At 43.4% G+C, this 15,615-nt stretch overlaps 1 protein-coding gene across 3 annotated transcripts in view; it reads right to left on the bottom strand.

Moving 5' to 3' along the window:
• LONRF2 (LON peptidase N-terminal domain and ring finger 2) overlaps positions 1-15,615 on the bottom strand; it is a 33,903-nt gene that overhangs the window by 15,472 nt on the left and 2,816 nt on the right. For all 3 annotated transcript variants that reach the window (XR_010439854.1, XM_064710740.1, XM_064710752.1), the window contains exons 2-3: positions 3,953-4,071; positions 643-765 (exon numbers count right to left, since the gene is read on the bottom strand). Coding sequence is in view for 2 of the 3 variants with exons in the window: in XM_064710740.1 (XP_064566810.1) it covers positions 643-765; positions 3,953-4,071 (242 nt within the window). In the remaining variant the exon portion in view is untranslated. The remainder of the gene's footprint in view (positions 1-642; positions 766-3,952; positions 4,072-15,615) is intronic.

The following is a 15,615-nucleotide window of genomic DNA, read 5'->3' as shown; positions in this document are numbered from 1 at the left end:
TCCTTCTCCTGGATCCTACCCATCTCCATTTTGATCCTGCCTCCAGAACTCTTCAGACCATGCTTTCCCATCAAAACCAGTTAACAAAGATGTGTTTAAACATTTCTTGTGTTCTTCATCCGTCTCCTCCATCCTCAAGCAGATTTAACCCCTAACTTAAAGCCTGCTCCTCTTCTCACCAGTTCACACCAAGCATCTTGCCAAATCCTCATCTCATTTTTATAAAAAGCTGCCTGTGTGGATGGTCACAGAGAACCTGATGATGGGCTGTTAGCACTTAATGTGTCTGACTCCCCATAAGGAACAAAATGCTACAAAGACTGCAGGATTTTTCCAGCACAGGGCAGCACACAGCTTCCTCTCCTCAAACCTCTGCCACTTCCCACATAAAAGTCATTTTTTGATGGGTACTAAAATTAGCAGCCTCAAGCCTACGCAGTGGAATTCACAAATATATAATCCCTCTGGATGAGGCATCAACCAAAACCAAGAAGTGCCTCACAATAAAAAGGTTTACTGGATAATCTCCTGAATCAAACTATTCTTTGGGTGTTTACTATCACCTGAAATACCATGAATTTTACTTGGTTGTGGGATTAAAAGCAACACAATGGCCAAACAGTCAGTAAATACATTTTATACCTTTTGGGCTTCTTTCTTCATTGAGCTCCATTCAGGATTTAAGGCAACACAATAAAGAAATTCCTTCAATGCTTCCTCAGTCCTTTCCAATCCAGACAGAGCTTTTGCTTTCACATAATGGCCCTGTTCACACAAAGGAAATGTACAATTCTAGAGATCATTTCTGAAGTGGCAGCAATACACCTGAAAACAAACCTGAAAGTCCAAGTCGTTCTACATGTGAAGAACAAGATGCTTTTCAGGAAACAACCTCTTTGAAAGGCGTGATTGAAAGAAATTCAGTCCCTTCTGGTGAAAAAAGATTCCCCAGGAACTCTCTGCTGCATCATCCCTTGCCAAAGGCACTGCTCATTTCCTTAGAGAAGAGCTGGGAATAAGGAGGGGTTTTTCCCCCCAGGGGCAAAGTCTGCTACACATCCCACTGTGCTTGGATACACCAGGGAACAGTTTCACATACCAGGACAAACTTAAAAAGTAAGACATCTGCACAGAAAAGGCTGTGGCAGAGGGCAGCCTGGAAGTGTCAACTGAGATACTTCATGAGAGTCACTTCTCCTGGATGTCTTATTAGGACAGAGATAATTTTTCACCTGTCTAATTTGGCCCAAAACCATCATGAATTTAGGGCAACTGAAGCATTTTAGCCCACCCTATCTCTCCCGTGTGTTCTGGACTAACACGTCCATGGCCAACAGCTATGGTACCCAGCTTGGGAATAAATCCTACTTTACTTGTTACTAGTAGCAAGAGTGGAATGCTTTGCCTCTGAACTTACCTGCAAATATCAAACTACAGTTCTAATTTGACTACAGAAATTACTTCCTTCACAATGAAAAGAAACTAAGTGTGCATTTAAACATTTCCCCGTTGGTTATTAGAAGCATGCTCTACAAGTCCACCCCTGACCCATGTGAACATCTCTGGGCTGTACTGAAAGTACAGCTTCACACATCTGAGAGACTGGCTAGATAAGCAGATCCACTTTTCTCGCCTCATAATAATGTTGAAAGATCCAGTATCACACAATCTTCCTCAGCAGGTAACTCCCTCGTTCTTTCAATACTGCTGTCCAAGCTGAGACCTGTTAAGATCTTTACCACTGCACTGGAATTGGAAGAAGGAAGCTTATGCCAAAAGCAAGCAGCAAGTGCTGCACAGGCCAGGCTAATTAACATAATTATCATTTGGTGACCTGTACAAGAAGTCTCAGTATACATCAATTCTCTCCAGGTGAGATACATTTTTCTTTTCCTCAATGCAGCAAGATGAGAGATACTGTGAGGCCTGACCCTGACCTTCTTACCTGGATGCTTGCACAGCCTCCATATAAGCTTTTACATGCCTGTCATCACTGCCAGCATCACTCACTGGGGAGCCTACAGGCTTGCTCAGACTCGTCCTTCGAGGCCCTAAGAGCAATGTCCTTATCTGACCTGCAAGGGAGAACTGAGGTGGGCTGTCCACAAAGCACCTAAAGATCCAACACCAGAAGTTAGGCCCAGGGACTAGAGGCCCCCTGTACTTCAGAGACTACCACTGCCACCTTCCCTTTCCTATTTTCATATACCCCTGACAAGCATCAGACTGAAAGGGAGATCCAAGCAGGACCATGAGTAGCAGGCAGGAGGGCAGTTCTGTCTGCCTCTAAATAAAAACACAACTGGAAAACTCTCCCTGCCCTACAGAGCCTGTTTTTCACAGCAATTGTCAACCCAGGACAGAAACCAACTTATCTATAGCTCCAATGACTATTGCATGCCAAGGAATTTCACCAGTAACTCAGCAAGCCACTACATCTGTTATCAATAAGCTAAAAGATACTGGTAGGTGAACACTTGCACTCTAGGAGCTACTCCCAGAATAAAGTTTAATTTTATGCTGGGTTTGTTTTTTTTTTTTAAACTACACAGCACATGTTTGAGCAAATCTCTGCCACTGGATGAGATGCTGCAATACACAAAACAAAGGAGATGCCTAGAACTCCTGGAGAACACGGATTCTGGGTCAGCACAGCTTATGTTGATGTCCTCACAAACATGAAAGCACAAGTGAAGTACGTCTGAGACACTGCTGGTTACGCCATGATGACAAAATTCATTTTCAATTAACATTCCTCAGAGATGTGATTAATGAAACCTTTATCCGCCTACGACTGACACACATCACATTTACATGGATTCAGGCAAAGAGAAGGCACTTCAAGAAAATATCTGAACGTGCATTAATAATTTTTCTCCCTCTGCACAGAAATCCAGCCAGCATCACCCAAGATGGGATTCCTGACTTGAGAAATTATCCAAGACAAAGAAGCAAACTGGATGCAGGGGAAGATTATGAACTGCCTTGCAACATGAAAGGTTTTAATGGGTGACAGCACAGATAGCCTTCAGAGAAAATTACCTAACTTGACAGAGACTCGGTGTGCCAGACAGCACCTCTCTGCCTGCCCTGCATCACCCCTGACTGGGAATGGAGCACTAGATGCATAGCCCTGCTTGCTCAGGCGGGAGGCCAAGGCATTTATGCAACACTTCCTTAGTCTCCACAGGAAGACAATGTCTGCCTAAAATCCTTCCCCAATTCCCCACACTATGCTCTCCCCAGTAAGCAGCCAGAGGCTTTATCTGCTCAAACCTGTGCTGCAGTTTTGCTGCTGACAGGAGAGATTGACTGCAGGTGTAATCCTATTTGAGGTGAACTGCTGGACACTCAGTCCAGCCTCAAGCAACCAGTAATAGTGAGGGGCACCACGAGCTTCTTCCATTTCTCCCTCCTAACATCATTTCTGATACTTGCTTCAAACTGCCCACTGCTCCTTGTAGCACATGCTTTGGTTATGAAGAAAATCCCAACCCCTCTATGAAACACCATGACACAGGTAGACAGCACAGATATGAAATCTTAGGATTAAAGAGGGAAAGAAAATAATCCTGAAATACAGTCTGGGTGGCTTCTCAGAAAAACACACTGGCCAGCAGGTTGTCAAAGTCACCAGTTTCCTGGGGACACATCATCCCAGAGGGACCTGCAGGGCCAGCCTGGGCTGCTAGAGCCTTATAGACTGATTCTCCTGCCAAGCTGCAGCACAAGCTGTAACAGATAATAGGCACCATGACCAAAACCACACCACCAGCTGCCCACCACCAAAATCCGACCAGTCGGAGAGATTCTGAGGATCTTCCAGACTTATTCTTTGAAGAACTTAAGACGTTTTTGGCCCTGTTAATGCCACAATGCTCTTTCAACACCACCCCCAGCACAGAGAAGAAGCAGTTTTCATTTTGCTCTTTACAAAGGGCAAGCACCGTACCGCAGGCCAGTGGGGTTTGCTCCGGCACAGGATGTCGGCGTCGTGAAGAGCTTGCTGGTAGTTCTTCATCAGTGTACAGAGCTCCGCCCGCTGTGCTATCAGTGAACACTTGCAAGGAGCTGGGAAACAAAAACAGTTGCAAGGAACTTCATTAAAAGAAGTACCAGGACATGTTAAATACTATCACCTCATATCCAGCCACAGTAACAAAAAAAGTCACTGCTTCCCACCCACTGCATTTATACTCTCCTGTAATGGAAAAAAAGGCAATTCCTTCATTTTTTTCTGCTTAAAATATATTCTTCTCACTCTGAAGCAATTGCTGTGTTTCATTCAACAGGACATATTTCATATCCACAAATGGGATGCCACTGCTTATTTACCCATCTTGCTTACAGGGCACTTCAGAAAGCAAAAAGAAAAAAGCTGCAAGTGTTTCTACTCTCAGTATGGAAAAAGAAATCAGCAGTGCAGAACTTCAGCTAAAACGTTACCAGAAGCCATTAATAACAAAAATGCATGCAGCATTTATGCTTCATATCCGCTTGCCTTCCCCAGGGCAAGCAAACCTCTCATGATCACACACCTTGCCTCCACAAATTCATGAATCATTCAGTTCACATGGATTATGAAGTTCCCAAGCATTATTAATCTGTTCTTTCTTAAGGTCTCTAAAACACATGTTAATTTCACAGAAACACTGGCTGATCCATGTTCAGCCTACCCACCAGGACCTCCAGCTCTTTTCTGCAGATCTGCTGTCTAGTCCAGCCCATCCTATTGCACAGAGTTATTGTGTCCCAGATGTACTTCCTTTGCAGAAGTACACAATGCTGGTCAGCTCATACCCCAGGTTGCTGGTCTGAATGGCAGCCCTGCCCTTCAACACATAAATCACTTCTTCCTCTCCCAGTCTGGTGTCACTGACAGTGTGCTCTTGCCTGTGATGGAAGCTGTTAGTAAGGTGCTGAACTGTGTCAACCCCATTACTGATACCTGGACAACGACACTGGCAGCCACCTGCCCAGCAGCTCCCAAGCCACTAGGGACCACCTCATGCCCATGGTCCAGTCAATTCTCCACCTCCCTGCCAAAACGTCCCCAGCTTGGCAAGGACACTGTAGCAGGCTGTGGCAGCATCCTTGCAAAATACACACTCAATCCCAAATAATGCTCTGCTTTTGTTCACTAGAACAGAGATGTCATCATAGGTGATGAGATTTGTGAGAGATTTGCTCTTGGTGACTGGTGACCTTCATGTACTGGGAGAGGCCTCTGGAAGGGGGCTGCTGGCAGCTAAGTGCAGTAATCCTTTCCCAAACATGAGCTGGTTAAAACTGTCAGAACAGGTAACAATCTTTAAAAAGGCTCCAAGGTGTGCTGAAAGACAGTACCACATTTCTGTAACTTTTAAACTTCACATCCAAATTAGCTCACATCTAAACTTTTCCAACAAATACTCCCTTATGCGTGCTCACACACAGAGCTCCTGTCTCCATACTCCCTTCAGCCTGCTTTGGCTTCACTGTTTGGATCTCACTTCAGCACCAGCATCCTAAACACAGCCTCAGTAAGAACACATTGCCCATCACAGCCCAGGTACAAGCCCATCTGCATGGACACAGAGCAAGCACAACTGCTGCAGGTGCCATCACTCTAAGTTCAAGCACCTACAAGGAGGAATGGCCCAAGATCACATCCCCTCCCTCCTCCTCCCCTCTCTCGCGCTGATGCTGCTGCTTGTGCAGCAAACCAGGTTCGCACCCTGCACCCAGAACCAGAGCAAAGAATCAATTGACTGGAATTTAATTCAACGGCAACAAATAAATAGAAAGTTTTAAGAGGATCAGTTTCCCCTTAACTAGTTCACTGTCCAGCCATACAAACTTGAGTGCCAGGACACTGGATGAGAAGGAAAGAAGCAGCAAGGAGCGCTGCCTTTTTTGGCTGTAGCATGGACTGATGCCAGATACACTAACTGCAGCATGGCATAGCAGGGCTGATGCTTCTCCAACTGCTCTCAGACACTGACAGCTAGAGACTACACTTAAAGAGCTCTGCAAAAGCTCACAAGGTGGGGTTCTGTGCTGGTTTCTGCTTGTGTGGTTTTATGGTGGTTTGTTGTGGGTTTTTTTGAACTATTACACACGCAGACTGCCACATGCAGTGATCCACATTTCTACCTGACAGTTCTTAAAAAGACTGCAAGTTAAATGAAATTGAAAAGCAATTAACCTAAGATCTTCAAGTAAGCTTTTTGTTCCTTTTAGCAAATGCTCAAATACAAAATTATTTAGCTGCATTTGAACAGTAAGGAATTTACACTATATTTCCATCTTTGTAACTGCTCTAGGTACCCAGCTGCAGGGTAAGCTGAGGTGGGTAGAAGCAGCAAGCAGAGTTAGGCACCTCCACAGGAAAGCAGGGTGCAGGGTGGGGTATTTCTGGCATCCCAGGGAAAGGAAGCAGTGTGAGATTAGGGGACAAAGCAAGTCAGCTTGCTGCTTCTGTTCACTACTGCACATTTTAACCACACTGATGCTTTCCAGCACTCTTCAGAACACTTCACACACCCAATAGACCCAGAGAGAGAACAGGTTCATCAGCTCTTTTTCAGGAACTTATCTTCACTGCAAGAGTTTTAAGCAAAAAAAAGCTATTGCAGAGCACAGCAGTGTGGGAATAGCAGCAGATCCTCCTGAAGCACAGTCCAAAGGGTCTCACAATATAAAGGGAAAATAAGCCAACCTGGAGGCAAGCCAGAAAGCCTACGTGTATTCAGGGCTAGTACCTCTCGTTCCCTGAGACTCAGTCAGCAAGCAAAAGGTGTGGCCCATCTTAATGAGTAACTGGGAGGGAATGTCTAGTTAACTGAGAGAAAGGATAAAAAAACCCAACAAACCAAACAACTTTGCTAAAGAAAACAGTATTTATGAGGCTATAGTGTAACAGGTCTTCTGCAGGGAGAGGAAGCATCTAGACTAGATGCCATAGCTAGAGTGGTGCCTAGCCACCTCCATTCAGGCTCACCTCGCTCACAGAGCAAGCAGTGCAGCCTGAAATCTTGCTGGCTCCACACCCAACCCATGCATCCCTAGTTCCCAGCCTCCTGCTACCAGCAGGACTGTCCCAAGAGGGTCTGCATCCCATCAGGGCAAAGCCAGATGGACTGAAACCTCATTCTTTGTCAGTGGAACTGAGGTACCAGCTGGCTGACTCCAACTCAAGGCTCAGGTGGAAGTGTATACCCACCACAGGCTAAGTAGCTACAGGGCTTCTTGAGAGCACCATGATATTGTTCCATGCTACAGCAAATGGTGTGATGGAAATAATTAGTCACAGAAGGTGGAAGGAGAGGGCCTGAGGATGTACAGAGTTTGTGAAAGTTGCCAGTATGCCAGTGTTCAAGATCAGGCTCAGCAACGCCTTGAGCAACTCAGTTCAGTTGTCTAGTGAAAAGTGTCCCAGCCCATGGGACTAGATGATCTTTAAGGTCCCTTCCAACTCCTAACATTTTGATTCTACACTATAATAACTGTCAAGTTGGGTTTTTTTTCAATTAAAAAACAAACAAGCAAAGAATCAAACAAAAGACAAAACAAAAATAAGCAAAACCCACAAACAAACAAAACAAACCCAAAGAAACAACCCTAAAAGAAAAAGCTGCACAATCACAATAGTTAAAAATTTGTTTTAAAATAATGCACCCTTTCTCTCTTTTGGAGATAAAGAGCAGAGGAAAAAGAAAATTTATTTTATGAAATTACCCATTATTTCAGGCCATATTAAAAAAGAAAAGCGTAGAAAATTTTACTGTTTCCACAATACCAGCAGATGGCATTTTGTGAATCCATCTCCTCCTGGGAATCTACAGCTGCACAGCAAAATTTATGTCCTTGTCAGCATCAGGGATGCAGTGCTGAGGCTCCCATGATCTGCGGCTCCAGGCAGCTGGAACACAGGGACTTCCTCCAAGACACAAGTCCTGGAAGTATTCCCAAGCATCTCCCTTCCCCCCAGCCATAATTCCACTGTACCAGACAAAACCCTAGCCCATACAGGGCCCAGAGCAGAGGAATGTTTGGGTCTTTGCCTCCTGGACTCTCCTATGGACCACCAAATATTGCCGACCCTGAGTGTGGTTGTCAGCTTGGATTTCTTCAAAATCATTAATTTTCCTCTCACACCATGTTTGTGCTCATCTGCACATTTGTTATAATATGCTTTAACTTATGCAGAAGCTATCACCCAAAATTACTTTTCTAGATATGCCCAAGAATTCAAGTTTTTTAAAAAACTATTCAGCTGAGTTCGGGAGGCTGGTAGGAGAACAGGGCTCCCCAAAATCCCCTTGTGCCTGGAAGGCAGTTAAAGGAATTATGAGAATTTGCCCAACTGACCATAGATGACGATAGAAGTTTTACTGTAATAAACTACACAGTGACTTTTTCCAGGAACTCAGAACAGAAAGAACAAGTTTAAAGAACTCTCTAACTCTCCTTATCTGATAACTCTTCCTAGAAAATTGCATCTTCTTCACACTTATTTCAATACTAAGCATATTTCCTGAAGGCATGAGCAGAACTGAAAGTGTCATTACAAAAACATTTCAGTATTGCTCTTCAGAGTCAACCTGCACAGTATTTCAGTAGAAACTTCTCTCACATTTTAAAGAAATTTCTGCTCTGGAGAGTGAAATAAACTTGGCTTGTTTTGCTACATTATGCATTTACTTCTGAACAATTCAGTATCGAAAATCTTTTAATAAGCCTGACAAATAATATGAAACATATACTTTTATTTCAGTGAGAAATTAGCAAGTTTTAGTAATTAACTGAATAGCAAATTAACTTTTCACTTCCAACTTCACGTAAGCATGACAAGTACACACACAAAAAATGGATGCACAGGGTTGTTTGGTAGGGAGAGAGGGGGTGGCAAAGAGAAAGGTGCAGTTTAGATAAAATAATTAGCAGAAGTAGTAAAGACATTTAGGACTTTAAAATAAAACTTCATTTCACAGCAAAGATGAAAACCAGGGTCAGCTTCCCAAACCTGATTAAGGGGGACAATGAACATGACCACCTATTTGCAATCAGCAAACCCATGTCTTCTGAATCATCAGTCCACCTTAATTGGATTAACAACTGGACTTTAAAAAGGTATAGATATCATGGCTTTTCCTCCTTGCATTTACATCACTGGCATCTTCCTGAAGTGGAGTAATGAAAGACTCCAGAGGAAATGTGCAAGAGCTTTTAGTGCACAGAGAATGCAATAAAAGGTGGCACTTCCTCCAGAAGTCTACTTGTGCAAACCAGCACCCTTCCACAGCACTTAGAGACAGGCACTTGTGAACAGGCGTTCCCCCTGGGGGACCAAGGGACCAACACTGGCAGGCAGTAGTGTATGGCCTTAGGTACCCTTGAAATAGGCTGTGGTGAGGGTGAGGAGCACAGGGCACCTCCATCCTCCACTTGGAGCCTATGCCACCAATTTTTAAGGAAAATTTTATTTTAAGAATGATACTAATTTCTCTCAGGCCCCTGTATTTTGCTGCTCAAAAGTCCAGGCTTAAAAACCCAGCTCTTGTAGTGTGCTGAACAAAATGCTTTAGATTCTCAGCAGTCTTATTTCAGGCTCAGTAAGTCCTCAGCTAGGAAGCTCCATATGTTATTTAAAGCTGGACTGTCATCACTGCTAAGCACAGCTAATCACTGTTCCCATTATTACTCAGGAGATACACTGCAAGGGAAGTTGTGTGCTACCCAGAAGAGCTGCTACAGATGATACAGCTCATTTTGCATCCTCACTTTTGTGCTCTAGCTCTGGCCTCATGAGGAAGAAGCATGTCCATTACATTACATTATTAAAAATTCATGTATTACCAACTACATTAACCTACAGTTTAGGTTCCATGACCACAACTCCAAAGCCAATGATAACCTTCTTCCCAAATCCATGTCATGAACTGCAGCAGCAGCAAAAGTCCCAAATTCAAGAAAGTCCCAACATAGAGCTAAGCACAATATATGAGATCATTGCTCCCGCCTATGCAAATCCTAATCTTTCAACACTCTGATAGATGCCTGCTACTGTTTCCAGATAATGCAACACAAAACAACACACTCTCCCTGTATTTTCAGTTCCCACTCTACCCTTTGGGCATTTGGGCTGCTTCACATGATGTACCCCAAGGTCATCTATGGCCTCTTGCCACCAGTATAACAAAAGCAGTTAAGTACACAAATATGACTCATTTTTCAGTGCTTACTAATTCAACCAGCATTTAGTTCAAGGCTGGGAAAGGTTTCCTACCAAAGCCTCAGTCAGAATGGAATTATCCTCTCAAACAGCAGGTACAGAGACTGCCCCAAATCAAGAAATCTACTGAATGAAGTATGGTATAACAAGCAAGATTCAAAACCAAAACAAAAACCATCAAGGGGTCAACCCAGATGTTCAAAGCACCCAAGGAAAAGCTCTGATCTTTGCAAAGAAACAGGGACCTATGCTAGGTGCAAAACCACCTGTGATTGGAAGGAGGCTCCAAAGACACCATTGTGCTTTGCAGACAAGGCAGGACCAGCCAAGTAGATCTCCCACAATCACAGTTTATTTAACAAGATCAGTTTACAGCCAGATATTCTATCATAAAACTACCTTACCAGTGACAACGTAGTTGCCTTCTTTGACATGACTAGTACATAAGCTACATTTCTAGAAGTTACCCTTCTGGTCTCTGTAACCTCTTTTTCCAGTTAAAGCTTGTTTCAGAATTTCTGACTTTTTCAAAAAAGGACCCTCTTGTTTCTCTGTTACTACCTCACTTCTTCTGTCCTCAAAACAAAGCAGGTCCCTCGATACAATTGCAAAAATGAAGAGTACTGCAATACCCTACTAATTTTTAAGATAAGGAAGCACAAGTCAGTTCTATAAACGTCTTCTTTCAAAAGCAAGAGACATTCTGTTATACTTAATCAAAGAAAAAAAAAAGAGTATGCTGTTTGAAGAGACTTCAAAAATTCTTCAGACTTTAAGTCGGTATAAGTTCATTCTCCATGATTGCTGAAGCAGTTCAATTATTAACAGGAAATTACATCTGGGTTACATACATGAAGGGGGAGGGGAAAATACAGTTCTGTACCATTTAAGATGGGGTAAGTTACATGAGCAATGTTAATTACTTTTTTAAAAAACACAGAAAAAAACCCCAAAAACCCAAAGCAAGACTGTGTACTGTACAGCATGATGCCTTCTCCCCCTTTGCCAGTGATGAATAAGCCTCCTGACCACTTTGGCTCTGGTCTTGCAGCTCAGCAATGCCTCTGCCTTCAGCAGACCCTCTGCAAGCAGGCAAAAAAATTTCCAGAGATCCAGGACCTGAGCACTCAACCACAAGCTCTGTACAAACCAAGAGTAACATGAGCTTCTCCTCCAAATGACTTGACATGTTTCCAGTGGTGACATACATGAAGTATTTACTATTATTTTTCAAGCACTAATTCACAGTAAAATAGAAGGGGGGAGGCACTGAGGGGCAGAACTCTGCAAAATACTTCAAGTTTAAAAATAACTCTGGGATTACTGCAACAGTCTCTCAGTAACCTTGATTCCTACTTTTACATGTTTTTCTGTCCATGTAGAACAGAGCAAAGAGGTTTTGGACACACACTTTAAGTGGATTCCAAGACTTTACAGAGGGATTCCAAGATTTTACAGAGGGATGGGAAAGTTCCTTTTTTAGCACAACTTCTCTAAGCAGCAAGCAGCTACTATTTTTTGTAGCAGGTAATTTCAGAAACACTAACTCTCATTCTTCTATTAAAGTCAGCTTACATTAGGAGGTAAAAAATTAAATATTCTTCTGATAAATTATTAAAATGACTGAACCAGTTACTGTTGTAGGAGTCATGACAGCTGTCTACTACAGTTTTTTTCTTGTTTTTGCTAAACAGCTGGTACAACATCAAAGACTTACTTCTTTACTACTGCCAACAGGAAAGCGTGCCCAAGACCCTGTGAGGAAGGAAGATTTGGCCAACATCTGTTTTATCATATCACAAAAAGTCAAATTATCTTATCTTTAATAGCAGCCTTCTAGAAAAGGCATACAAAAGAAGAGACTATTAAAGTATTCTAATATATATAATGCACATACAGATGCATATGGATGCTATCCAGCAGTTTTCTTTGAATAAGACTTTGGTGCAAGTGTACCATTAACAAGGGTACAACCTTAGAAAATGGCAGAATTAATAAAATGCATCAAATGGCATCAACCATCTCTACAAAAGCTTATGCATAGCTCATTCTAAAGACCATTCAGTCCCTTTACAGACTGGGGCTCTTTGCTTCTTCTGACCTTGACCCAGGACTAACATCCGTCACTAGTCAGGGCTGCAGTAGGAAAGCACCTGAAGAGTGTTCCCCCAGTCCACCAAGAAATTCTGATCATCCTTTCCCACCCTTACCTGAAACAACTTAGATACAGACATAGAAGGCAAATGTCCAAGCAAATTATTCCTGGGGCATGGCAGAACACTTGCCAACACCCATCTTATGGCTGCAAACACAGCCTAACTCAAAGAACGCTTGGCTTGAAGTTTACCTATGCCATGCTCTCCAGGAAGGAGTGCAACCCCACGATCTAGCATTTACCTGGCAGGAAAATCTACAGCAATTGCTCTTGAAACAACTCACATTGAAGGTCTGTAGCTTTTTTTGTGTCTTTTTGCTACTGCCTCCTGGCTTGCCCCACCCCCTTAATTCAATTCTTACAAAGAGAGAATTTGGTAGGCATCAGATAAATTTCCATTAATTGCTTGACCACAGAAGCAATTAGTGTTGAGTGGCCACAATAAGCTTTCTTTTGGATCAGACCAATTTATGATGATCATCCACTGGGATGACAGGGGAGGGCTGTCCAAGGCCTGGCCAAGAGAGGCAGATTCTCCTCTTTCTACCAAAGCTCACGAAAGCATCTGCATTTTGTTTCTAGCAACAGCACAACCACCACCCCGTGGGCCAGCGGCCAGTGAGCAGCTCTGCCCTCCCAGAGACCAGAGCATCCCCAGCAGGCACACAGCAGCATCTCCCGTGCCTGCCCTGCAGCACTGCTACCTCTAACACTACTCTGGGCTTGGTACAAACTCACCTCCTCTCTTTGGCCTTTCCTACACCATCCTTTATCCACTTGAAACAAAGACCCACACAGATGTATGTGCAAAGGAGCCCTCTCTTCCTAAGGCCTCAATCTGTCACTGTGTTTTGAAAACTCTATGATACAGCTGAGCTTTATCTCCTATATGCTCATTCTGGAAACCTTGGCAGGGGTGGAACTAAAATCCTGGGCAATGTGAGTGGCTGCATGCACTAGCTATCCCCCCCTGCCCCAGGACAAACGTACTCCTGCTCAGAAAGAGTCCATCACACTAGAAGTAAACACAATCAGAGTGTTTGCTGAGCTCTTACAGCTCTCCAGAAACAATCATCTTCTCAGGCCTGATGAACTTTGCAGCAGTGGGTAACTACACACTGAAGCCAACATGTCTCATGAAGAAACAAGGTGTCCTGGAACAGCAGCATCCAGATAGGATGTGTGCCACCCTCAGGGCTGGGACCCAATTGCACAGCACACAGCAAGCAAAAAAACCCCACACCTCACACCACAGGAGTCAGGGCAGGGTCAGGCCTCCACACCCCAAGCAGCTCATTTGAGATTAGGGTCAGGTGGGCACAAGGTCACAGCCCTTCCCAGCAGAGCCACATCCCTGTGGGCAGGCCTGAGAGACCACCCAGGATCTGTAACATGCACGTTGTCTAATGAATGTACCCTCATCCCAACGAGAGCTTCATCTCTTTTAGAGTTCTACTTGGGAAAAGCTCTATTCACAATCTTCCCAACGCTACCTGTTGCCTCTGTAACTAAGAACTGCTTTGGAGAAATAAAAAAAAAAAAAAAAACCCAAAACCAGAACACACTGCCAAAAGCACATCCTCAAAATACATTTATTTGTCACTGAAATCTAGCTTACTTTAACTTCAGGCACACAGGTTAAAGAATCTGTATGCCTGGATATAAGGAAATGATTGTACTCCTCCCCAGCACAGTCCCTCCAGAGAGTACCTCCATCAGCGAGAGAGCAGCAGGTCAAAGAAAAAAAGGGTGCAGAAAGCACATACTGCACAAAGAGGTCCCAAACCCAAATAAACAAAAGAAAACAACCCCACAAACAAAGCAATTCTGCACACATTTATAATATATTTCACTTTAACTAACCTAGGAGTCCAATCAAAAGGCTAGTTAGAAGAGAAGGGATGGCAGAGAGGAAGCCCACCCCACACAAATGAAATTCAGAAAGCTGGGGTAACAGACATGAGAGCAACATTTGGACAATAGTTGATATTATGATGGCTGAACAGCATAAAGCTTGGCATAAAAAATGATCCATCTGGAAACAAATACTTTCTTTCAAGCAGCTTGACATGTGCTTGCTTTGAAGCTGTGGTAATTAGATACCTTACAATAATGGAGGATCTATTACAATGTCTATAGCAGAGGGGAAAAAAAGGCAGTGACTTTGTATAATACAGCAGAGATCACATCTCAAGAGGACTGGAAGGATCAAATAGCAAAGCTGATTTTCTTAAGAACAAAAAACCCCACTTAACCACACCTGAATCCATAGCAGACTACAGGAGTGAACATGGGAGCAGCACTGCTGTTGTAAATGTGATAGTTAAGGATAAAAGATGAACAAACTCACTAACAGTATGAGTTTGTAAGACTAACTAGTTCAACTGGAAAAAGCTGACAACTTGAAGGCATGTAGACCTCTTCCCAGACATCCCAGATTGCACCAGAAATGTAATTCAAGAATTGAAGAACCTCAAGAACTAAAGTGTCAATCAGGAGAAGGTCACAATCAGAACGAGCAAAATGACAGGAAAACTTGCTTTAATATTGCATCATCACGCAAAGCTAGTTGTAACAAACGGAGTAGGAAAGTATTCCACAAAAAACACCAGTAAAAAAATCCCACTGAAGTATGTGTACGGCCAAGAAACCTGGAATTTTACCTAACTTCATATCACAATTGTATAATCAATGTGCTCATGAGCCTTCAGTCACTAAAAAAAAAATTCAAATAGCCAGGCCCTTGACATGTTTGTGCAATACACAAGCATTTGGAGGTTGTAAAAAGCACACCAGAAGTGTGTTCAGCTGGGAGTAGAGGAAACCGAGAGGACACCTCATCACTATTTACAGCTTCCTCACAAGGGGAAGTGGAGGCCCATGCACTTATCTCTTTTCTCTGGTGACCAGGGACAGGACCTGAGGAAACAGCATGAAGCTGAGTCTGGGGAGGTTTAGGTTGGATTTTAGTAAAAGATTTTTCACCCAGAGGGTGGCTGGGCACTGGAACAGGCTTCTCAAGGAAATGGTCATAGCCACAGGCTTGACAGTTCAGGAAGCTTTTGGACAACGCTCTCAGGCACCTGGTGTGACTCCTACGGCTGTCCTGTGCTTTTAAGTCACTCATATGCTAACATTTCAACACTGAACAGTTGGAAAAGAGCTGTGGGGTTTTTCCTTATTGACCATGATACTTGGCTGGAAAACGAGAAGGGAACTCCAGCATACGGAAAAGCAGTGAACA

The sequence above is a fragment of the Zonotrichia leucophrys genome, chromosome 1, assembly GCF_028769735.1.
Source record: "Zonotrichia leucophrys gambelii isolate GWCS_2022_RI chromosome 1, RI_Zleu_2.0, whole genome shotgun sequence".
NCBI classification, from domain to species: Eukaryota; Metazoa; Chordata; class Aves; order Passeriformes; family Passerellidae; genus Zonotrichia; species Zonotrichia leucophrys.
The sequence above is the reverse complement of the archived record's forward strand: the minus strand, read 5'-3'. Positions and strand labels throughout refer to the sequence as shown.